Consider the following 26,472-nt stretch of genomic DNA (forward strand, 5'->3'; position numbering starts at 1 on the left):
TGCCCCGGTTGGTACTCAGGCGCCGGAGTCCAGTGTTGGTCAGCTGTCTTCTTATTACGTTTTGCTGATCTGAGTAGAGCTGAGCATGTCTCCTCCCACACCTTAAGGCATGATCAATATGGTCCTGAACCGATGATACCGCAATCTCCTCTTCCTGCGCAGGAAACAGCAGGGATTGGTACCCCAGGGAACACTCAAATGGAGACCTTCCAATGGCCAAGCTTACTAGAGAGTTGTGGGCATACTCAACCCATGAGCAGTGGTTGCTCTAGGTCGAGGGGTTGTTTGTTGTTACACAACGTAACGTCACCTCCAGGTCTTGGTTGACCCGTTCCGTCTGCCCATTCGTCTGGGGGTGGAAGCTGGATGCACCTAAGGCTTGACAGAAGGCCTTCCATACCTGTGAGATGAACTGAGGACCTCAATCAGAGACGATGTCTGCGGGGATTCCGTGGAGGTGGAAGACGAGGCAGACGAGAAGATCTGCGGTTTCTTGAGAAGAAGGGAGTTTAGGGAGGGCTACAAAGTGCACCGCCTTGGAGAACCGGTCTACGACGGTGAGTATGATGTTCCCATGTGAAGGGGGTAGACTGGTGACGAAGTCTAGGACGATGTGTGCCCAGAAACGACCAGGGACAGGCAGAGGACGAAGTAGACCTGCAGGTGGCCGATGAGCGGCTTTTCCCCAGGCACAGATGGAACATGCCGAGACATAGGAATGGGTATCCGCCTCCATGGACGGCCACCAAAAGTGTTTTTTCAGGAGCACTAGGGTCCGATCACTCCCGGGCTGGCAGGCGAACCGAGACGTGTGCCCCCATTCAAGAACCTGAGACCTGATGGAAACGGGCACATATAGGCAATCGCCAGGTCCACAAACGGTTGTTCTGCCCCCTCCAGCCAGTGCCTCCATTCTTCCAATGCTAGTTTGACCGTCAGGAGGTCTCGATTCCCCATGTTGTAATTCCGCTTGGTGGTGTACAGACGGCGAGCATAGAAGACACAGGGGTGAAGCTTTTTGTCTGAACTTGATCATTGGGACAGGACTGCTCCTATCCCGGAGTCAGAGGCGTCCACCTTGACAATGAATTGACGGACTGGATCTGGATGAACCAGGATGGAAGCAGTGGTGAACCACCTCTTCAGGCCGGTGAACACCGAGTCAGCTTCAGAGACCCAACAGAAGGGGGTAGTAGGCGAGGTAAGCCAGGTAAGGGGGGCTGCCACTCGACTATGGTCTCTGATAAATCGGCGGTAGAAATTTGCAAACCCCAGGAATCGCTGAAGTTGTTTGCAGGTCATGACCCTAGGCCATTCATCCACTGCCCGAATCTTCTTGGGGTCTGCTCTCACCTGCCCGCTCTCAATGATATAACCTAGGAAGCTGACCGAAGGAATGTGGAACTCACATTTCTCCACCTTCACAAATAATTAGCTTTCCCATAGTCTCTGGAGGACCTGACGGACATGGTGAACATGTTCTTGGGGCGGGGTGCTTGAAAATATCAGGATATCATCGAGGTAAATGAATACGAACCGATTAATAAAGACCCTCAGTATGTCATTAATGAGGGCTTGAAAAACTGCAGGAGCACTGGTGAGGCCAAACAGCATGACCAAATATTCGAAGTGGCCCAGAGGTGTACTAAAGGCCGTCTTCCGCTCGTCCCCCTCCCTCTCCCTGACTGATTGGTATGCGTTCCGAAGGTCTAGCTTTGAGAAGATGGTGGCTCCATGCAGTGGTTCAAAAGCCTTACTAATGAGGGGTAAAGGGTACTTGTTCTTAACCATTATACTGTTTAGGCCTCTGTAATCAATACAAGGACGAAGCGACCCATCCTTCTTTTCTACAAAGAAGAAACTGATGCCTACTGGGGAAGATGAAGGTCTGATAATGCCCGCCGCAAGGGACTCGCTGATGTATTTCTCCATGGCCTCTCTCTCCGGTCGGGATAGGTTAAAAAGTCGACTGGTGGGTTCAAGGCCCCGTGGAGAAGGTCAATGGCACAATCATATGGGCGGTACGGAGGCAGGGAAAGAGCCCGTTGTTTACTGAATACTGGTCCCAGGTCATGGTACTCTGTCGGGACTCGGGACAAATCCAGGGGTTCCGGGACAGGTGGGGTCGCGGTAGCTTCCCTGGGAGATGGGGCTGACCGCAGACAGTTGACGTGGCAAGACTGGCTCCATTTGGCTATCCTCCCAGTAGACCAGTTGATGTGGGGATTGTGTTGGATCAGCCATTGTTACCCTAGAACTACCAGGGCTTGAGGTGAACGAATGAGACTGAACCATACCTCCTCCCGATGGTTGCCGGATAGGATAAAGGTCAGGGTAAGCGTACAGTGGGTGACCCCAGTCAGCAGTTTTCCATCCAGGGCCCGGGCCTCCAAGGGTGTAGTTAGCAGCTCACAAGGTATTCCAGCCTGGGAGACTATGTCCTCATCCAGCAGATTGCCCTCAGTAGCCAGGATCTGCATCCGAGTCTGGGGGGCTGAAGGGAGTGTCGTCGGACCCACTAGAACAGTAGGAGCAGGAGATCTGCGAGGAACAGAAGGGGAAGAGAGGTTAGTGCTGGTTGAAGAAGGTAAGGTGGACCATGGGATGGCCCGAGGAACAGGGAAACCAGTCTTCTCTATCAGACGTTCTCGGAGTCAGTTGTCCAGCCTGGTAGCTAGGGAGATCACTGAATCCAGGCTGTTAATGTCATCCCTAGCCACCAACTTGTCCTTTACCTTGTCACAGAGGCCTTGCAGGAATACCTCCTGGAGTGCCTCATCATTCCAGCCCAAGTCGGCCGCTAGCATCCGGAATTCCACGGAGTATTCGGTAACACTGCGTGAGCTTTGACGGAGGATGAGTAGACGCTTGGCGGCATTTTTACCTCGGACTGGATGGTCAAAACTCTGAGATGAATTCATTTCTGAGATGAATGTGGGAAAGGAAGAGCAGGCCTCTGGCTGATCATCCCAAATCACGGTGGCCCATGCTAAGGCATTTCCTCAAAACAACTCCATAATGTAAGCTATTTTTGATCTGTCCATGGCATACGTGGATGGCTGCTGCTCAAACACCAAGAAGCATTGAAATAGAAAAGCCCAGCACTTCCCCAGATCTCCGGCATAGGGTTCTGGTTCAGGTACGTTCGGCTCACTTGGCAGACGAGTTGTTGATGCATCGGGCATTGTCACTACAGGCTGTCCGGGCTGGTCAGATAGAGTTCCCGGAGTCGACGGGGTAAGATGGGCGGATACTCAGTTGACCTGTTCACTGACCTTTCTTACATCTACTGACAGGGAACAGAGGTTCTCCATGACTTCCCAGAGCAGCTGATCGTGCAAGCCCAGTAGGGAGTCCTGGCTAGCAAGGGCTTGTTTCAGGGGATTTGTGTCCACTGGGTTCATTATGGCCAGTTCATTCTGTTATACAAGCGTGGAAGTGGATGAACCCAAGTGCAGAACACAGGCGTGGAGGCAGAGTTGGGAGGCGCAATTTACATAGCGAGCCTGGAGTTGGTATCCAGGAGTGATGCTAGACTTAGAACTGATAGTCCTAAGAATCATGGAACGAGATTACTCACACCGGAGTCAACCAACGAACTGGCAGCTCCTTGTAGTGGTCACAGGGTTTTTATACTGCATTTGCTGATGGAAAGCAGGTGTTTGTAGTTAGTGGAACCTGGGAATGATTGGGAACTAAACAAGGTGATTGAGGCCCAATTCCTGAGGAAAATAGCCAGGTGGACGATTGCCAGAAGGGACCATGACACACTTCCCCCACTGTTGCCTATAATCCATAATTTCTTTATAGATCAAAGATTTTTCTCTCTTAATGTTAATATTTTCAAGGATTCAGTCTCCACAATTCTCTAGGATAGATAATTTTAAAGATTCATTGTCCTCAGAGAATTAAATTTCCTTCTTCTCAAATGTGTAACTCCTTATTTATAAGATAGATCACTTATGACATATAAAATTCATTGCATAATTTGCTATCAATGTATCACAATATGGGCTTCCTCATTAAACAACACCGATGCCACAATTCATTGAATATCACAATGGTACCTTGCTGTAATCTTCATAACCCAGGTGGTGGCAACAATCATCTCTCTCCAATTTGGCAGAAATCATGTTTGGTAAGTTGAACAACTCTACTCCAGGTACACTTGCTGCCTGTTATCGGTTTATCTAGCTAAATTTTCAGATAAAAACACCGTTGAGGTGCTTCAGTACAATTAAGATCATCAAGATTTTGCACAAGTAGAGTCAGTGGAAATCAGAGTTCTCAAAAAATATTGCATGCCATTTAGGTTTAGGTTTCTCACTGTTTTGAGAACAGTGACATGTGAATAACAGGACTGAATATCATTGATATGCATCGAGGATCAGCTGTGCATCTATTATGACTGAATCAGACGTGATGCAAATTTACACTTCCCCGCACCAACCACAGAGATTTTTGTATAGCCTTAATGCACGGAATACAGAAGTAAAAGTGAAGGATTTGATAAATATACAGTACTTCAGATTCTGTTTCGACACCCTGCGAAGTCTAATCTCTGAGATTCCTTTCCCTACAGCCCTTTACCTTTCCTACCCATCTAGCTTTACCTATGACCTTCTATCTATCTTCCTTCCCTTCACCCCTCCCCCTGCCACCTTTATATTTTGGTGTCTTCCCTCTTCCTTTCCAGTCCTGATGAAGGGTTTCACCATGAAATATCAACTGGTTATTCCTCTCCATAGATGCTGCCTGACTTGCTGAGTTCCTCCAGCAAGTGTTGCTCTAGATTTCCAGCATCTGCAGAATTTCTCATTTGTCAGCCATAACTGGTTGTCACTTACTGGTTTATTTTTACTGAAGTTAAGTAAAGCAAAAAAAAATCTATTGGAAGGCTCACCTTATAATATAAACACCCTTCTATTTATTCTTAACTTAGTCTATTCACTTAATGAGAAGCAATCATTCTGAGAAACCATTGCAAAACTATTCACAAATGCATTCAGGAAGCTGCAAGGTTAGAATGGAAATAGAATTATCCAGGTCACTACTAATGAGCATGAATATCAAAGACATTTATTATACAACTCAGCTCATCAACTCCAGAATCCAAGAGATAATTTCATAACAATTACCTGTAATAATGAATAGATGATATGCATTTAGCTTCTGTAATAACACCCAGGCTATGTTTGGAAAAAAATTCTCATCAATGTCTGTAATTTGAGTATTTAAAACTAAAAATGGAAGAGAATTGATTCCTTAATTTAATAACTTCCTTAGAAATTCATAGACATAATGTTCTTATGTTTTCATGGAGGCAATGGCTTACCACTGCTATGCAGTAAAGACAGAAAAAAATATATATATACATCCTATCCCTGAGACAGCAAAGAAATCCTCTTAAAAACTGGAAATGGAATGTCCAGGGAACTTATCAAAAATGTAGGATGGTGACTATTTAGCAATAATTCTGACACAAGATCATTAACTTAAAACAGGAAAACCATTAGTTACAGCAGGAAACGAAAGAACAGACCCAACTGTGGATAAAGTGGTTTACAGAAAGAAGTGTAACTAACCAGTGGTATCAATTGGCTGCAAGGTAAAACATTCCTCTTCATTGCACAGCAGAGTGGTTTCATCACCTACAGCACTCGCCATCTGAAGTAATGGACCAGGAACATCTGAATCACCTATTAAATTGATCAAATGTGAATATTTTAAAACATCTTCAAAATTTCACGTAATTTTCACTGTATGTGCCCCTGAAAAGAGAGCCATGGCACAATTGATAGTGATTAAAATAACTGAGTGCAGCTCCTTGCATGTGCTCAAAAACTGTCATATAAGTTCCAATGGGATCCCACTACCAAACACATTTTTCCCTCCCCCCCTCTTTCTGCTTTTCACAGGGATCGCTCCCTACTCGACTCCCTTGTCCACTCATCCCCCCCATCCCTTCCCACCGATCTCCCTCCTGGCACTTATCCTTGTAAACGGAATAAGTGCTACACCTGTCCTTACACTTCCTCCCTCACCACCATTCAGGGCCCCAGACTGTCCTTCCAGGTGAGGCGACACTTCACCTGTGAGTCGGCTGGTGTGGTATACTGCGTCCGGTGCTCCCGGTGTGGCCTTTTATATATTGGTGAGACCCGACGCAGACTGGGAGACCGTTTCGCTGAACACCTACACTCGGTCCACCAGAAAAAGCAGGATCTCCCAGTGGCCACACATTTTAATTCCACGTCCCATTCCCATTCTGATATGTCTATCCATGGCCTCCTCTATTATCAAAATGAATCCAAACTCAGGTTGGAGGAACAATACCTTATATACTGGCTGGGTAGCCTCCAACCTGATGGCATGAACATTGACTTCTCTAACTTCCGTTAATGCCCCTCCTCTCCTTCTTACCCCATCCCTGACATATTTAGTTATTTGCCTGTTCTCCATCTCCCTCTGGTGCTTCCCCCCCCTTTCTTTCTCCTGAGGCCTCCCGTCCCATGATCCTTTCCCTTCTCCAGCTCTGTATCACTTTCGCCAATCACCTTTCCAGCTCTTAGCTTCATCCCACCCCTCCTGTCTTCTCCTATCATTTCGCATTTCCCCCTCCCCCCATTACTTTCAAATCTCTTACTATCTTTCCTTTCAGTTAGTCCTGACGAAGGGTCTCGGCCCGAAACATCGACAGCACTTCTCCCTATAGATGCTGCCTGGCCTGCTGTGTTCTACCAGCATTTTGTGTGTGTTGTTATCTAAGTTTTATATTGTTGTATAAATCAGACTGCATAACCCAGGCCCCAAAAGGTCTCAATGTCTCTAAGAAACCAATGCTTTTTACCTGAGCTAAAGGCAGTTTCAGACTAAATGTCTGAAAGAATGGACATGATTCTTGTTACATCTCAGGCAGTTCATTACAGGGACTGGTGGTCTGTTGCACACCAATATTTGGTTGACAGTCTGGATTCAGCATTTGATAAAATTCACTAACTGCTTCCATGATAAATTGCAGAATACCAAGACAGAATTTCTCAGAACAATTCATGTTAGCATTATTAACACTGCAGACCAGTGCCAGGTACTACTTGTCCATGTCTACTTCAGTTTCATCTACCATTCTTACCCTTTCTTTTTCCATCCAAACAAAATAAAATATGTACTGTATCCTACAGAAAGTGGCAAATAATTTAATGTTTACACTATCATCAAAGCATGAACTCAATAAACAGGCTCGCCTAAATACACTTGTGACAACTGTTTATAGATAAAGGGATTGGACTAAACCAATTATTTTCCACCATTATTACTGCATATATGTGCATGCCCATGATAGTAGCCAAACACCTTGTTCAGTCAGAGTTGTACAGCACAGAAACAGGCTCGTCAGCCCCATTGGTCCATGTTGACCAAGATGTCCCATCCAAATTAGTCCCATTTGCCAGAGTCCAGCTCATAAACTTCTAAAGCTTTTCATCTATGTACCTATCCAACTGTCTGTTATAAGTCTTTACTGTACCTGCCTCAGCCATTCCTCTGGCATCTCATTCCATATGTGTACAATCACAAACAAGAGAAAAACTGCAGATGCTGGAAATCCAAACAACACAGACAAAATGCTGGAGAAACTCACCGGGCCAGGCAGCATCTATGGAAAAGAGTAAACAGCTGATGTTTCAGGCTGAGACCCTTCATCAGGACATACAAACCAGCTTTTCAATAGAAAATTTTCCCACAAGTCTTTCCCCTCTCATGTTAACCCCATGCCATAAGATAGAATCAGCCCACTGAGTCAGCTACAACATTCCATCACGGCTGATTTATTATCCTTCTCAACCCCATTCTCCTCATAAAGTGATGCCATAAGGTTTGATGCCATAATTAATCAAGAACCTATTTACCTCCACTTTAAATATACCCAATGACTTGGCCTCCACAGCCATCTATGGCAATGAATTCCAGATTCACCGCCATGTGGCTTAAGGAATTTCTCCTCCTCATCTATGTTCTAAATGGTCATGGCTCTATCGTAGGGCTGTGCCGTCTGGCCTAGACTCACCCTCTATAGGAAACATCCTCTCCACATCCCTCCCCCTCATTCTTCTAAATTCTAGTGAGTACAGGCCCAGAGCCATCAAGAGCTCCTCATATGTTAACCCTATGGAATCATTCTCATGAACCTCCTCTGGACCCTCTCCGATGCCAGCACATTTGGCTATTCTCCAACACTGGGGAATAGGCTGAGTGCATTCTCCCTATCTACGTACCTTTATAAGATCACCTCTGCTACATTCTTAGCAATAAGGTTCTTGGATAAACCCAGTCAGGCTCTGTAAATTTGTCTACCTACATTTCTTTTAAGACATCCAGTACCTCCTCTACTTTAATGCAAACTATCCCCAAGGCCTCCTCATTTACTTGTTGTAATTTCAAAATCTTCATGTCCTTCTCCACAGTAAAAAAGAGATATTAATTAAGGACTTTGTGTTTCAAGATTATAAAGTTTTAATTTTTCCATATAAGAGTTCTGCTACTAGCCTTTTGTTCTCAGAATAGCTATCACCCATTCTTCTAAAATCTAACCAATGTTCAATACTGTCCATGAGTACATGCAGGACTGGGAATGCAAGAAAATGCTCAAAAGAAATATCACTGGTGCACTTCTCATGATTCCTCATCCATTAATCTCAATAAATAGAAGATAATGGAAAAGAACTGCCAACATTTTGATATATTGGCTAATTAGTCAAAGGCACTTCCTGTGGTATGGAAGATTTCATGGTTTAAAAATATATCTTATAGGTGGAGTATGTAAAATAGCTTGATTAAAGCCTACAATTCCACACATTAAATAAAGATTAATGGAATTGTGTGAGGATTTTAATACTATTAAAAGATACTGAACTAAAGAGAGTAAATAGAATTGAAGAACAGCAGATCATCAAAGATCTAAATGAACAAAACAGGCACAAGAGGGTAACAACCTTCTCCTCTTGTTCCATTAAGTCTATTAAATAGCCAGAACGAAGTCAGTAGCTTATTAAAAGGTTTCATTGAATGGGTTAGTATTTAAACAAACTGCATAAATATCCTGCATATCTAAGACAAATGATTTTTAAAATGTGTGAATACAACTGTAGAAAAATAAGCAGGGAATACTAATGCATTAGACAGCTGCCTTACCAGCCTTAACAGTTTGTAGCTTCAGATTTGCTAGGTCTTTAATATTGCTACTGCTAGTGTCTGTAAAATCCACAAAAGGATCCTCGGCTTCACCACTGAGAAGCTCCTCTGAAAATAAAATGAACTTCAGTCCTTACAGGAAAGACGCCTCTACATGACTTAATCACAAACCTTTGGATTTACTGTTACACCTGTTTCGTAAATTACATGTTCAAATCAGGGGAAATGGCACATAGAGACTATAGAGATCTGGGTGACAAGCACATAATCAAACCATACTGTTGTAATAGGTATTGAAGGTTTATGGTGGTTCATCTTTGGAAAAAAAGAAACTAGAAAAGGACTCAGGAAGCTGAGAACCAGAGAGTGCGCTTGCACCCTAATTCCTCACATTTGATTACTTGATCAAATTTTATGAACACATCTCCTTTTCCCTGTGCCTTGCTGTTCTTCCTGCAACTCTTCAGTTTCCAGGAAGTCCTGCCTTCTCCTTCCTGCTACCTTTCTGCTTTCTCCTTCCTGGTACCTTTTTGCTTTAATGTAACATCATTTTAAAAGAAAATTAATATTGCTAGAGATTACAGTCAAATTAAGAATAGAGTTTTAAACTGGGAAGTGAAATAGCCTCAATTTTGTCTCGCAAAGGGACTAAATTTATTTGGTTTGTGCAGTGAATCCATTAATGGACTGCACATACTATATACTTCTTGATCTGAAGCATCAATATCTCTAAATGCAGCACCAGTCTGCAGTGCCAATAACCATATACAGTCATGTGGATGGATTATACTCTCCCTTAAAGATTTATTTCATTTACTTTTGCATGGGCATTTAGCAATAGTAACCAGGGATGAATTTCTAACCATATATTCAATAAAAAACTCAGTAAAACTTTGGTGAACACACTTTTCTAAAATATACATCTTATATTCATAATGGGATCATGGGAATCCATTGTACACATACATGGTGAGGCAGTGCACTGCAAAGTTTGAGTAGGGAGTGTACTGTAAATGGAGACATATTAAACACTGAAGAGTGACAGAGTGAAAACTTCAAGCTTTAGAATCCTACGTATTTAATATAAATTATTTTAAATGTGAGTATGACTGTAAATACTATTTGCTTGCTACATTTTCACGATGTAAACTTCTAGCCTGTTTATTTACAATAAATTATGATTGTGCATTGCAGTGATTAAACAAAGGATCAATCACAACTCACAAATAGGTTAAATTTTGTTGTAAATTTACCGTAATATCCGTAGTTCAATGAACCCTACACCAGTTCGAGAGGTATCAAATATACACTCACAAATGAATTGCAAATCATGCAAATGTCTTCTTGTAGAAATGACTTCTGACCATCTGCCCCAATATTTACAGGCTGCTCTATAACTGGCTAACCATGGACACTACAAATAAATCTGCACAATCAAGACTAGATTTTGTCCATTACTATTTTTATATAAAATGGGGAAATGCAGACAAGACATACAATCAACAGAGGTTTGATTTTACTCATCTTTTCTGAGATTATAAAATAATGATCCCCACCTAAGAGGTTTACACTATTTATTAACCAATTATTTATTTGTGGTTTTTCAAAACACAAATGTTTCACTTGTTCAGAAACAGATGAAAGAAGCAAGCCACTAAAATGTAGCTCAAAATTACATGTAACATACCTAACATACAAGCTGCTCCCTCATCTCCAAATCCATCATTCTGAAAGCTGTTTTTATCATAGCTTAACATGAATCCTTTCATGGAAGTACCAGAATTATTTTCTGGTGTTTGAGGAAGCAATGATTCACTTGTGCTTATTACATTGTCATCCAGGATACCAATATTCCCTAACATCCCATAACCATCACCTGCCAAAGAAAACAAGTACATTTAGAATTGTATTTTTCACTATCCATATCACACAGAAGTCTTTATCATTTCTGAGGAGAACATGAAAAATACTTTATGTAAACTGTGTTTAACAATGAAGGCAAGTAACTCACACTAAAATGGACAGACATTCAAAATCAAATACAGATATTTACGATTTATTGACAGATACCATGAAGATATGACCGTGTTACATTTTCCTTAAACAGGTGTTTCATAATCACACACCATGAAATTCCAAAATAATAGCTATCAGTCAACTAATAAATTTACCATTTTATAAAATATCTACTTGACGTAAGACAGATAATGACAGCCCAGCTCAACTTGTTTTTGAAGGAAGCAAAACTTGAAATTCTTATAAGAGTAAGAAGTCCTTTTTCACAATCTTGAGTAGATAATCAAGCAATTCTGTCTCGACCTGAAATACTGACCATCTCTTTGCCTTCAAAATGTTGCCTGACCTGCTGACAACTGTTTGTATTTGTCTGCTGTAAAGTTATACGCCTGCAACATTAACTATTTTTTCTCTCTGGAAACTCTGCCTGATCCACTGACTATCTCTAGCATTAGTCTAATATCATCAAAGTTGTCCTTGCCCCAACTTAGGTCTCAAACTTGTAGACCAGTGTTATCCTTTATCATAACCATTTCAAAATGAATAGAATTATGGTCACTATGCTTAATGCTAGGGAAACAGCAAGCAGAGAGAGCCTATATACTATCGAGCTTAAAAGAATAAGGTGTAGTCTCACTGAAGTATATGAATTTGACATGGTATACGAGGAGCTGATGTCTTCTGTCGATGGGATGTCACAGTCCTAAACTAAGGGTTATCTATTCAGAACAGAGATGAGAAGAAATTTCTGCAGCTAGACATTGGAGAATCTTTTGAATCCTCCAAAGAGGATTGTGGAACTCAGGGACCAAGTGTATTCCATATGGAAATCAGTATGTTTTTAGATATTAAGAGTATCAAGAATGAGGAGTTAATACAGGGAAGTAGAGCAGCCGTGATCTTACTGAAGTTTGAATGGAGCATGACTGCGCAAGCACATGAAAGTCGGCCCGTGAGGCAGCAGAATTTAAAAAGCGAGCAGATTAACGGAGTGGGCGACAGATTGGAGGGAGACAGAGTAGGAAGGCTTTGGCTCGAGAGGCTTCGGCGAGCAGAGGCTGAGGATGAGCTTGCTCCCATTCAGGTAAGGCCGGGTAAGCTCCTTTAATTGATCTAATTAGCTTAGGAGTAGGAAATGGAGGCAGTAGTTAGGGCAGTCGAGTGCTCCGTTTGCAGTATGTGGGAAGTCAGGGTGAGCACAATTGTCCCTGATGACTACACTTGCAAAAGGTACATCCAGCTGCAGCTCCTGGTGAACCGTGTTAGGGAACTGGAGCCAAAGCTGGATGAACTTCGGATCATTCGGGAGGCAGAGGCAGAAATAAACAGGAGATAGTCACCTCTAAGAGTTAGGAGACAGGTAGCTGGGTGACTGTCAGGAGAGGGAAGGGGAATAGACAGAATGAGCATAGCACCCCTGTGGCCGTTCCCACCAATAATAAGTATATCACTTTGGATACTGTTGATGGGGACGACCTACCAGGGACAAGTTGCAGTGGTTGCGTCTCTGACACTGAGACTGGACCCTCAGCTCAAAAGGGAAGGAGGGAAAAGAGGAGTGCAGTAGTGATAGGGGATTCAATAGTTAGGGGACAGATAAGAGGTTCTGTGGAAGAGATCGAGAATCCTGGATGGTCTGTTGCCTCCCTGGTGCCATGGTCTGCGCTATCTCGGATCGAGTTCTTAGTATTCTCAAGAGGAAGGGTGAGCAGCCAGTTGTCATGGTCCATGGGTAGGAAGAATGAGGAGGTCCTGAAAGGTGAGTTTTGGGAGTTATGCGCCAAGTTAAAGGACAGAACCTCCAGGATAGCAATCTCAGGATTGTTACCAGTGCCACATGCAGGCGGGTTTAGAAATGGTAAGATAGCACAGATCAACACATGGCTGAAGACATGGTGCAAGAGGGAGGGCTTCAGATTTATGGAAAATTGGGCAGATTTCCAGGGAAGGTGAGACCTGTTCCAGCGGGACGGTTTACGTTTGACGGTTACATCTGAACTGGAGGGGGACAAATATTCTTGCAGTTAGGTTTGCAAGAGAGGCTCCAGTGGATTTAAACTAGATACAAGGGGAGAGGGGAACCAGAGTGTAGGATCAGATGTATGAGAGACAGAAGAAAAAGATAGTAAAGTTGTTTGCACCGTTAGTGATAAACAGAGAGTAAGAGGTGGAGAATTTCTTAAATACATTTATTTTAATGCTAGGAACATTGTAAGAAAGGTGGATGAGCTTAGAGCATGGATTGATACCTGGAAATATGATATTGTAGCTATTAGTGAAACATGGTTGCAGGAGAGGTGTGATTGGCAACTAAATATTCCTGGATTTCATTCCTTCAGGTGTGATAGAATTGGAGGGACAAGAGGGGGAGGTGATGCATTGCTTGTCAAGAGAAAATATTACAGCGGTGCTCTGGCAGGATAGATTAGAGCGCTCATCTAGGGAGACTATTTTGGTGGAATTGAGGAATGAGAAAGGTGTAGTAACACTTATAGGGGTGTATTATAGACCACCTAATGGGGAGCGAGAATTGGTGGAGCAAATTTGTAAGGTGATAGCAGATATTTGTAGTAAGCACAGGTTTGTGATGGTGGAAGATTTTAATCTTCCACAGATAGACTGGGAAGCCCATACTGTAAAAGGGCTGGATGGTTTGGAGTTTGTAAAATGTGTGCAGGATAGTTTTTTGCAGCAATACATAGAGGTATCAACTAGAGAAGGGGCAGTGTTGGATCTTCTGTTAGGGAATGAAATAGGTCAGGTGACAGAGGTATGTGTTGGGGTGCACTTTGGGTCCAGTGATCACAATGTCAATAGTTTCAATATAATTATGGAGAAGAATAGGACTGGACCCAGGGTTGAGATTTTTGATTGGAGAAAGGCTAACTTTGAGGAGATGTGAAAAGATTTAGAAGGAGTGGATTGGGACAATTTGTTTTATGGGAAGGATGTAATAGAGAAATGGAGGTTATTTAAAGGTGAAATTTTGAGGGTACAGAATCTTTATGATCCTGTTAGGTTGAAAGGAAAGGTTAAAAGTTTGAGGGAGCCATGGTTTTCAAGGGATATTGGAAACTTGGTTTGGAAAAAGAGATATATCTACAATAAATATAGGCAGCATAGAGTAAATGAGGTGCTCGAGGAATATAAAGAATGTAAAAAGAATCTTAAGAAAGAAATTAGAAAAGCTAAAAGAAGATACGAGGTTGCTTTGGCAAGTAAGGTGAAAATAAATCCAAAGGATTTCTACAGTTATATTAATAGCAAAAGGATAGTGAGGGATAAAATTGGTCCCTTGGAGAATCAGAGTGGACAGCTATGTGTGGAGCCAAAAGAGATGGGGAGATCTTGAACAATTTCTTTTCTTCAGTATTCACTAAGAAGGATATTGAATTGTGTAAGGTAAGAGAAACAAGTAGGGAAGTTATGGAAACTATGATGATTAAAGAAGAGGAAATCCTGGCGCTTTTAAGGAATATAGAAGTGGATAAGTCTCCAGGTCCTGACAGGACATTCCCTAGGATCTTGAGGGAGGTTAGTGTAGAAATAGCAGGGCCTCTGACAGAAATATTTCAAATGTCACTAGAAACGGGGACAGTGCCGGAGGTTTGGCATATTGCTCTTGTTGTTCCGTTGTTTAAAAAGGTTTCTAAGAGTAAACCTAGCATTTATAGGCCTGTAAGTTTGACGTCAATGGTGGGTAAATTAATGGAAAGTATTCTTAGAGATGGTATATATAATTATCTGGATAGACAGGGTCTGATTAGGAACAGTCAACATGGATTTGTGCGTGGAAGGTCATGTTTGACAAATCTTATTGAATTTTTTGAAGAGGTTACTAGGAAAGTTGACTAGGGTAAAGCAGTGGATGTTGTCTATATGGACTTCAGTAAGGCCTTTGACAAGGTTCCACAAGGAAGGTTAGTTAGGAAGGTTCAATCGTTAGGTATTAATATTGAAGTAGTAAAATAGATTCAACAGTGGCTGGATGGGAGATGCCAGAGAGTAGTAGTGGAAAACTATCAGGTTGGAGGCTGGTGACTAGCGGTGTGTCTCAGGGATCTGTACCAGGTCCAATGTTGTTTGTCATATACATTAATGATCTGGATGATGGGGTGATTAGGTCTTTATTCTTTGGAGCGTAGAAGGTTGAAGGGGGACTTGATAGAGGTATTTAAAATTATGAGGGGGATAAATAGAGTTGACGTGGATAGGCTTTTTCCATTGAGAGTAGGGGAAATTCAAACAAGAGGACATGAGTTGAGAGTTAGGGGGCAAAAGTTTAGGGGTAACACGAGGGGGAACTTCTTTACTCAGAGAGTGGTAGCTGTGTGGAATGAGCTTCCAGTAGAAGTGGTAGAGGCAGGTTCGATATTGTCATTTAAAGTAAAATTGGATAGGTATATGGACAGGAAAGGAATGGAGGGTTATGGGCTGAGTGCAGGTCAGAGGGACTAGGTGAAAGTAAGCGTTCGGTACAGACTAGAAGGGCTGAGAAGGCCTGTTTCCGTGCTGTAATTGTTATATGAATGCTGCACCAAACATGAACGGCCAAGCTGCCTAATCGTACTGTTCCGTAAATCCTCAATGCATCGAAAGGAAAGCAAGCATGGAACAATATAGAACAATCCGAAAAACACCAAGAGGATCACTGAGGTCTCCCCCTCCTCCCCTACTGGTAACATTTAGACCATAAGACCATAAGACGAAAGGTTCAAAAAACTAGGCCATGATAGAGATCTAGAATCAGAATCAGACTTTAATCGCCAAGTACCTATGCACATACAAGGAATTTACTTCCAGCAGATGTTGTCTCTCTGCTCATAACAATAATAATGATAAATATAAATGAAAATATATATTATACATACAGGTAGTGCAATCCAAGTAATAGTTAGCCGACAGTTAACCGGCAGTTAACTGTTCAGCAAACTGACCGCAGTAGGGGAAAAACTTCTCCAGTGCCTATTAGTCTTAGTCTGGAGGGATCTGAAGCGCCTACCAGATGGAAGCAGATCAAACAGTCCGTGCGCAGGATGGGAGGAGTCCTTTATGATGTTCCCCGCCCTCTTCTTCAACCTGGAAGAGTACAGGTCCACAATAGAGGGCAGGGAGGCTCCAATGATGCGCTCGGCAGTCCTCACTGTGCGCTGTAGTCTGGTTCTATCCTGCTTGGTGGCGGCTCCAAACCACACAATAATGGAGGTGCACAGGACAGACTCAATGACTGCAGTGTAGAACTGCAGCAGCAATTCCTGAGGCAGACCGTATTTCCTCAAGTAATTCCTCAATACTGTAAGGCCAGCAAGATGGAGCTTAAGAATGAAATTAAGAGAGCCACAAGGGGCCATGAGAAGGCCTTGGCGAGCAGGATTAAGGATAAGACGTGAGAGAAAAGGACTAATCAAGTGTGACAGTGGAAAAGTGTGAATGGAACCAGAGGATTGCTTCTCTGAGTGGAGGCCTGTGACTAGTGGTGTGCACAGGGATCAGTGCTGGGTCTGTTGTTATTTGTCATCTATATCAATGATCTGGATGATAATGTGATAAATTGGATCAGCAAATTTGCTGATGATACAAAGATTGGAGGTGTAGTGGACAGTGAGGATGGTTTTCAAAGCTTGCAGAGGGATCTGGACCAGCTGAAAAAATGGGCTGAAAAATGGCAGATGGAGTTTAATACAGATAAGTGTGAGGTATTGCACTTTGGAAGGAAAAACCAAGGTAGAACATACAAGGTAAATGGTAGGGCACTGAAAAGTGCAGTAGAACAGAGGGATCTAGGAATACAGATACAAAATTCCCTAAAAGTGGCGTCACAGGTAGATAGAGTTGTAGAGAGAGCTTTTGGTACATTGGCCTTTATAAATCAAAGTACTGAGTATAAGTGGCGGAAGTTTTCGGACGGACTCACAGTTGGGCTGTGCTCGGGTGCTTCCAGAGGCTGCATCGGGAAGTTTTGCCACGTTGGAGGTTTCTTCCTTCTGCCATCTGCGTGAGATGATGGGCTATCTGGGACTTTGAGACTTTTTTTTTACCGTGCCCATGGTCTGCTCTTATCAAATTATGGTATTGCTTTGCACTGTTGTAACTGTATGTTATAATTATGTGGTTTTTTTGGTCAGTTAGTCTTGGTCTGTCTTGTGTTTATGTGATATCATACTGGAGGAACATTGAATTTCCCCTTGGGGATGAATAAAGTATCTATCTATCTATCTATCTATCTATCTATAAGAGTTGGAATGTTATGGTGAGGTTGTATAAGGCATTGGTGAGGCCGAATTTAGAGTATTGTGTGCAGTTTTGGTCACCGAGTTACAGGAAGGATATTAATAAGGTTGAAAGAGTGCAGAGAAGGTTTACAAGGATGTTGCCAGGACTTGAGAAACTGAGTTACAGAGAAAAGTTGAATAGGTTAGGACTTTATTCCCTGGAGCATAGTAGAATGAGGGGAAACTTGATAGAGGTATATAAAATTATAATGGGTATAGATAGAGTGAATGCAAGCAGGCTTTTTCCACTGAGGGTAGGGGAGAAAAAAAACCCAGAGGACATGGGTTAAGGGTGAAGGGGAAAAGTTTAAAGGGAACATTGGTGGGGGGGCTTCTTCACACAGAGAGTGGTGGGAGTGTGGAATGAGCTGCCAGATGAAGTGGTAAATGCGGGCTCACTGTTAACATTTAAGAAAAACTTGGACAGGTACATGGATGAGAGGTGTATGGAGGGATATGGCCCAGGTGCAAGTCAGTGGAACTAGGCAGAAAAATGGTTCGGCACAGCCAAGAAAGGCCAAAAGGCCTGTTTCTGTGCTGTAATGTTCTATGGTTCTAGGAGATAGCAGAGGCACTTAATGAATACTTCGCTTCAGTATTCACTATGAAAAAGGATCTTGGCAATTGTAGGGATGACTTAAGCAGACTGAAAAACTTGAGCACATAGACATCAAGAAAGAGGATGTGCTGGTGCTTTTGGAAAGCCTCAAGTTGGATAAATCACCAGAACCGGATGAAATGTACCCAGGTTACTGTGGGAAGCAAAGGAGGAGATTGCCAAGCCTCTGGCACTGATCTTTGCATCATCAATGGCGATGGGGGAGGTTCTGGAGGATTGGAAGTTTGCAAGTGTTACTCCCTTATTCAAAAGAGGTAGTAGAGATAGATCAGGAAATTATAGACCAGTGAGTCTTACCTCAGTGGTTGGTAAGTTGATGGAGAAGATCCTGAGAGGCAGGATTTATGAATATTTGGAGAGGCATAATCTGATTAAGAATAGTCAGCATGGCTTTGTCAAAGGCCAGTCGTGCCTTACGAGCCTGTTTGAATTTTTTGAGGATGTAACTAAACACATTGATGAAGGTAGAGCAGTAGATGTAGTGTATATGGATTTCAGCAAGGCATTTGATAAGGTATCCCATGCAAGGCTTATTAAGAAAGTAAGGAGGCATGGGATTCAAGGGACCTTGTTTTGTGGATCCAGAACTGGCTTGCACACAGAAGGTAAAGAGTGGCTTTAGACGCATAATATTCTGCATGGAGGTTGGTGACCAGTGGTGTGCCTCAGGGATCTGTTCTGGGACCCCTTCTCCTCGTGATTTTTATAAATGACCTGGACGAAGAAGTGGAAGGACGGGTTAGTAAATTTGCTGATGACACAAAGGTTGGATGTGTTGTGCATAGTGTGGAGAGCTGTCAGAGGTTACAGTGGGACATTGATAGAAGCAAAACTGGGCTGAGAAGTGACAGATGGAGTTCAACCCAGATACGTGTGAATTGGTTCATTTTGGTAGGTCAAATAAGATGGCAGAATATAGTATTAACGGTAGGACTCTTGGCAGTGTGGAGGATCAGAGGGATCTTGGGGTCCGAGTCCATAGGGCACTCAAAGCTGTTGTGCAGGTTGACTCTGTCGTTAAGAAGGCATACGGTGCATTGGCCTTCATCAACCTGGGATTGAGATTAAGAGCCAACAGGTAATGTTACAGCTATATAGGAACCTGGTCAGACCCCACTTGGAGAACTGTGCTCAGTTCTGGTCACCTCACTATAGGAAGGATGTGGAAACTATAGAAAGGGTGCAGTGGAGATTTACAAGGTTGTTGCCTGGATTGGAGAGCATGCCTTATGAGAATAGTTTGAGTGAACTTGGCCTTTTCTCCTTGGAGCGACAGAGGATGAGAGTTGACCTTATAGAAGTATATAACATTATGAGAAGCACTGATCGTGTGGATAGTCAGAAGTTTTTTTTTCCCCCAAGGCTGAAACGGCTTACACAAGAGGGCACAGTTTTAAGGTTCTTGGAAGTAGGTATAGAGAAGTCAGGAGTAAGTTTTTTTTTACACAGAGAGTGGTGAGTGCGTAGATGGGCTGTTGGCAATGGTGGTGGAGGCAGCTACATTAGGGTCTTTTAAGAGACTCCTGGATAGGTACATGGATCTTAGAAGTATAGAGGGCTATGGGTAACCCGAGGTAATTTCTAAAGTAAGTGCATGTTCAGCACAGTATTGTGGGCCGAAGGGCCTGTATTGTGCTGTAGGTTTTCTATGTTTCATAGAAGCAGAATTAAGCCATTTGGTCTATCGAATCTGTTTCAGCCATAATTGGTGGAGCAGACTCCTCAGCCCCATTCCCCAGCCTTCTCCCTGTAACCTTCGATGTTGTGTCCAATCAAGAACCCATCAAGCTCTGCCTTATATACACCCAATTTACTGGGAGTGTTGTATACAAAGGGTCCAAAGCATTGTTGAGGATCCCTACCACTCATCCCACTATCTCTTTGTCCCACTACTATCATGAAGGACGTATAGGAGTCTCAGGATAAGGGTAACAGCTTCTTCCCCAAGCTGTGAGACTAATGAATACCCTGTCACCAAAGAGGTCTTGTCACCAGGACAACAAATTGTTTACTGTTTACCTGTGCACTTCACATGCATTTTAACTCTATTTTATTAACCTATTTGTGGTAATATTTTGTTTAATTATGTTGTGTGAGATACATATATTGTGAGTGCATAGTGGTCCCGAGGAACATTGTTTGGTTTGGTTGTACATATGTACAGTCAGATGACAATAAACTGAAACTTGCATACAGCATAGGAACAAGCCCTTCAGCTCAGTGTTGTGCGGAACTAACTAAAACAGTAATTAAATCCTAATTTACTTGCTTTTGAACTGAGGGGTTGCTAGGCTGTTTCTCTGATATTTTGGCAATGACAATAATGGCAAAAGGCAGCTCATACAAGGTTGAGTTCAAAGAAAATAATTTTTACACTGAACAGCTTAAACCTCACATACTCATAAGCAGCGAAGGTATTTTACATAAACTAGATCCACCAGACTGTTATGTATGCAAACACAGAATAAATTAACATGTAAAGGCAGATTTTTAGATGCTCTCTAGTGTGCCCTGAAGTGGAAGACTAAGTGGAATGATACTTAACAAAACATTTTCTCTTGTTGCCCAGCAACAAAACAAGGCATACTGCCATGTTGCCATTATTATGTTGACACCTTACTAGAAATATGTGATCAAGATTGATCTTTACAAAAACTTTGTTCCATCAAAATGGCATATTAAAGATATTTGAGCAGTAGCATCTGTACTTTAACTTTGATTTGTGGGGGATATTCTTTCATAAAGCTTATGTTCTTATGTGTCTGTAACTATAATTTTACATTAAATGTTTAAGCCACATAACTGTATTAGGGGAGGTAAAGAATATTGTCAAGGTACCCATTTTGTTTGAGGATCAAGGGGTGAGTCTAAATGCCCTACTGTCTGTACCCAATGATCACAGTTGCAGAGTGTGAAAGACAGAAAAAGTGAACAGCAAGATTTGAGAATCAGCCACTTCATCGTGATCTATTTAACTAGCTGTTCTGGCTGAGACCAGTACTGTCATGGCAACGGGATGTAAGAAATATTAACACAGAACTGAAGGACGCATAAACTTAGAAGAGTTAAATTCTTCACTAAGATGTGTAGGTAATTTTTATTTCATTCCATGGTTAGTCATCTGTTTTAGTATATTGCCCATTATATTACTTCTCCACTGAATGTAATTAAAAATCAATTTGGCTTTAAAACAAGTGGGAGATCCACTCTGCAGGTTACTAGCAGGAGTGATGAAAGTCTACACCTAATGAATTAAGATTAAATTTTCAAATGTCTTTTATAAAATAAACTTTAAGGATTGTTCCTAAGAGTATTTTTCTGAAAATACTGAAGCTATAGTACCTAGGACACAAACTTGGTATTTCACCCTTTGTTGTGACCCTTCAATTCCAACAACAGAGTCCACTAAATTCCCAATGACCATGATGGCTATGGGCTCTAAGAGTCAAGAAGAAGAGCTGATCTTTCATCCAAGCACATCTAAGATGCAAAGAAAGATTGAGTAATTCAGTATCTCAGGGAATACCACCCCATTTGAGATAGCACCAGGATTTAAATAGTGCCTAAAAAGAATGAGGCTTCACTCTCAACCCCTGAGATCTCCTACGAAAGGAATGACAATGATAAGATTCAGAATTAGAATCGGCTAAGTATGAAGTGGTAGACCATCTATTTTCTTCTTAATCAATCCTTTTTCCTCAAGTTTCTACTCTTCTGCAATCTATCTCACCTAAATGGCTTAGTATCCCCTTCTACTGCCATGGTTTGAAAGCAGAACATAACTATAAATGGCCCCTTTTGCAGTTGCAGAATTTAACAACACCTACTTCTAATGGCAAGAAATAACTGCTTATCCTCTGGGCTGTCACAAATCACAATGCAATACATCAGGAAATTTCTAACCATGACTATAGATCATGGATTGGTAAAACAATAAGCTGAAACAGATTTCTTCTCACCAAATCCATTATCTTGAAGAATACTGCACATATTTTCTTTAAGGGTGATGGCATCAGATGTACTCTGGTTTAATGTAAAGTGCTCACCAACATCAATTGCACTAGGGACAAAGTTAATTTTAAGTAAATGATTAATATCAGCAATCTACATACTAACACAGAAATTACAATCAGCCCTCCAAAAGCTGTTTAGTTTAAATGTGCAGCAGTGATTTACAATAAATACTTGTATACTTAACTATTCTTTAAGTCGTTTGAGTCATGCTGCTTATCTTGCCTGAGTATTCTTTACTTAAATTCATTATTTATTTTCCTTTTATATTTATCCCATGCACAGAGATTGTATCACAATTAAGATACAAATTGCATGGAATCAAGAAATGTGTGGAATGAAATTTTCAGCCAATGACCATGGATTTGTACCATGAGCCAATGATTTCCACATGTAATGAGCTTGGGTAATGAGGTTTAGACTGCTGGATATTCGTGTGCATCAGAGACCAGGATTGGGTTAAGTAATTGACATACTTTGCAAGCCTCATAAATCTGTGTTGTAAGACCACTATTCTGGAAAGGGTGACAAGCTTCCCCAGGACAATGTAGCTCAGGCTCCCCAATAACTTTCCCACTACTGATATCAGGCCCACTAGCTTAGAATTTCCAAGTTTATTTTTAGAGCCTTTCTTAAACAGCTGAACATTGGCTATCCTCCAATCTTCTGCTAGGGTCCCTGCAATTGCTGCACTTGCCTCCCATAGAGTTCGAGGGAACACCTTGTCGGACCTTGGGGAATTGTTTCTCTATTAGTCACAATGGTGGTGGTGGCTCCTTTCCACACCTTGTTGTGCATCAGGCAGCAACCTTGACCTTTCTTTAGCATTTTTGTCTGTTTTTTAGGAGGTCAAGTTGGAAAGCGTGCAAGGAGCTGGTCGGATTTGAACCTAGGACCACTCGTCTCCAGGTCCGGTGCAGACGCCTCTACTCCATTGGCCAATATTAGTCACAATAGCTGAAAATAAAACCCCTAAAACCAAATATTGTCTAAGCATAAATCATAAATTATAGGTGAATTTACATCAGAATTGCTTGTGAGGAGAGAGGAGAGGAATATTTCTAGATTCTCTATGAATCGTATCACTTCAACCTTATTTAAGCATTTTACCATATTTATATTTTAATTATTCACAATAAAAATTGTTAGCTCTTGAGTAATTTAGGTCATTTTATTTTTCTAGCCAAAACTAATCTGATTATTTTCTTTTACACAGCAACAATGATGCTTTGGGAAAGTTTAAGCTGAGCCATATAATGCTCGGGTCAGCAGGAATGGGCCTGAAATTCATGGGCAGTAGGATGGCTATGCTCATTCTCTTAGACTGAACAAGAATGTACCGCATTGTGGTAAAATGTACCACCTTTCTCTGTGACAATCTCTCAACTGCAATTATGTGTAAAATATTAAAGAATGCTCTTAATAATGCTGATGAAATATTGTCAGCCTTGGAGGCTTCAGGATATTGTGAGTTAAATTAAGTAATACCAAATAAAGGTGAGGGTGCCAAATCGGAAATGGCTAACAATATTGGATGTATGTGACCTTAAGAACTTTATGTGAATAAACAAATCAACAAATAGATAAATCTTTCAACGTACTATAGATAGTCAGAACAATTCACCTAACAAGTGACTACAAAACCAAGGGCATGTTGCAAAATAATTTTAAAGGGGTTATTCCAGATCTGGAAATAATTTTAATAAAATGGGCTGCATGGAGACAAAATACGATCAATTAAAAAGGACTAAGAATTATTCATCTCCTTCATTGCAGAATCAGACATTCTACTGTAACCAGAGAACAGCAACGTGTTTCCTACATTTTTAATTAACAAAATTGAAAATGCTGTAAGCATAATTTAAATGGCAAAAGAACAGACAGACTTTAAAAGTTTTCTTTAAAATTTTACTCAGAAGTGCTTTGTAAAAGCTATAATGAGTTGTTATCTTGCAAATATAATGTAAGTCACCAGCAAACCTAACACCTAAGAGCACAAATTTAAGTGAGAATTTTTTTTCAATACAACAGCCTGTAAGCAGTGTAATAATACAGTTTCACCCTACAATTTATAAAATTCAGGAACCTACTCCACATCCGGCAGCAGAATAGAAAAATCGTGAAACTCTTCAGGTAGTGTTATGGCATTGTATGTGGCTTCAAGGTTTTCCTCATCAAGGTCCACGATATCTATATTAACAAACATAGCCAATTGGGATTTTATAATGATTTAAAGTTTATGATTTAACTTCCCCACAGTTCCAAAGAATGATCCAGAAAATTACGTCAACAATAAAGTTACTTGATTCCACAACAATAATGTTGACTGTAAATTGGAAATATGTATTAATTAGCAGTAACTTACTCACTCACTGACCTTCCCCCTCACCTGGCTTCATCTATCACCTTCCAGCTTAAACTCCTTCCTCTCTACCCACTTTTTATTTTGGCTTTTTTCCCCTTCCTTTTCAGTCTTGATGAAGTCTTGGCTCCATAGATACTGCCCAACCTGCATTTTGTGTGTGCAGCTATTAGTTAGCAATTCTGCTTCAGGTGATCAATGCAGGAATTAGCTTCCCCAAGCTTATTAACAGAATGAGAGAATAGTTATTGCCTAGGAGAGCACCCAGGCCATTGAGTTTACACTATACAAATGCAGAAGGAATTTGCCTAGTCATTCTCCACTGATCCTCCACCCTTCGCCTTCAAGCTTATCCCTTTTCAATGTCATGAGTAAATCTGGCCTTCCCTGTTATCACTGGCAGTGCATTCCACTTGCAACATAAAGGATTTTCTCCTCATATCACTTTTTCTTTCATCAGAAGACCACAGAGTTCAGATCAGAAATAAAAGCTCCTCCTCACAATCAAAAAGTGTACTTCAAGGATGTCAGCTTAGCCCACTGCTCTACCCCCTTTACATGCAAGACTGTGTTGTTAGACACAGCTCCAACACCATCTATAAATTCACTGATGACACACTGTTGTGGGCAGAATCTCAGATAGTGATGTGGAGGGGTAGAAGAGTGAGATAGATCAGCTAGCTGAGTGGTATCACAACAACAGTCTTGCACTCAACGTCAGTAAGACCAAGGACTTGATAGGGGACTTATGGAAGGGAGGTCAAGAGAACACACACCAATCCTCAGTTAGCAGTGGGAAGGGTGAGTAGCTTCAAGTTCCTGGGTGTCAACATCTCTGAAAGTCCACCCAGGCCCAGCACATTGATGCAATTATGAAGAAGGCTCTATTTCACTAGGAAATTAAAGAGATTTGGTATGTCACCAAAGGCACTTGCAAATTTCTACAGATGTACAGTGGAGAACATTCTAACTGGTTGCACCACTGCCTGGTATGGGGGCACCAATGCACAAGATTGGAAAAAGCTACAGGTGATGTACACTCAGTCAGCTCCATCACGGGCACTAGCCTCTGCAGCATCGATGACATCTTCAAAAAGCAATGCCTCAAAAAGGCGACATCATCAAAGACCCTCACCACCCAGGACATGCCCTCTTCTCATTACTACCATCAGAGAGGAGGCTTAGGAGCCTGAAGACCCACACTCACATCTTAGGAACAGCATTTTCCCCTCTGTCATCAGATTTCTGAACAATCCACAGACACTACCTCACTAATTTGCTCTCTTTTTGAATTACTTTTTTAAAATATTTCTTATTGTAACTTATAGTAATTTCTTACATCTTGCACTGAACTGCTGTCACAAGACAAATTTCACAACATGTCAGTGATAGTAAACCTGATCCTTATTCTGAAAGCTGCTAAGAAAATCCATGAATGATTAAATCTATAAAGATATTACTAAATGTGACAAAACAAGATTTAAGTACGCCTGTGAAACCCTGTCATCATTATCTTGCAAAAATCAAAAACAAAATATTTTTAATGAATCAAAAGAACTGTCCAAAGACCCAGTGATTGTACTGTACCTGGTCGAAAAGCCACTTTAATTTTTGTGAATGCCTCATTGCAGTCTGCCAAGAGATATTTTGCCTTTCGATTGTAAATCCTCACCACTCCTAGAAGAAGGTGGCCTGAAGTTCTCAATGCAATTTTAATCTGAGGGAAATAAAAAAAAACATCTCATGAATAAAGTTCTAATCTGTTATCCTGCCTAAACTCACTCACCACATATTAATTACCATTATTTATTTATTTTTTGTAATTTTTATGTCTTGTACTATATTGCTACTGCAAAACAGCAAATTTCACAATATGTCAGTGATATAAAAACATGAGTCTGAATTAGATGTGAAATAAGATTAATTCACTGATGAAGACTGACTGCCTCTAACTTCTCGGATATGACTGATGTTTCCAGAGTGCAATCATTCTGAAATGTCAA

The 26,472-nt window shown here is 41.5% G+C and overlaps 1 protein-coding gene across 1 annotated transcript in view; it reads right to left on the reverse strand.

Moving 5' to 3' along the window:
* LOC140736389 (double-strand-break repair protein rad21 homolog) overlaps positions 1–26,472 on the reverse strand; it is a 121,728-nt gene that overhangs the window by 85,079 nt on the left and 10,177 nt on the right. The window contains exons 3-8 of the mRNA XM_073062367.1: positions 26,057–26,186; positions 24,198–24,297; positions 22,056–22,156; positions 10,877–11,065; positions 9,190–9,297; positions 5,586–5,699 (exon numbers count right to left, since the gene is read on the reverse strand). Coding sequence (XP_072918468.1) covers positions 5,586–5,699; positions 9,190–9,297; positions 10,877–11,065; positions 22,056–22,156; positions 24,198–24,297; positions 26,057–26,186 — 742 coding nt within the window. The remainder of the gene's footprint in view (positions 1–5,585; positions 5,700–9,189; positions 9,298–10,876; positions 11,066–22,055; positions 22,157–24,197; positions 24,298–26,056; positions 26,187–26,472) is intronic.

This window comes from Hemitrygon akajei, chromosome 11 (genome assembly GCF_048418815.1).
Source record: "Hemitrygon akajei chromosome 11, sHemAka1.3, whole genome shotgun sequence".
Lineage (NCBI taxonomy): Eukaryota > Metazoa > Chordata > Chondrichthyes > Myliobatiformes > Dasyatidae > Hemitrygon > Hemitrygon akajei.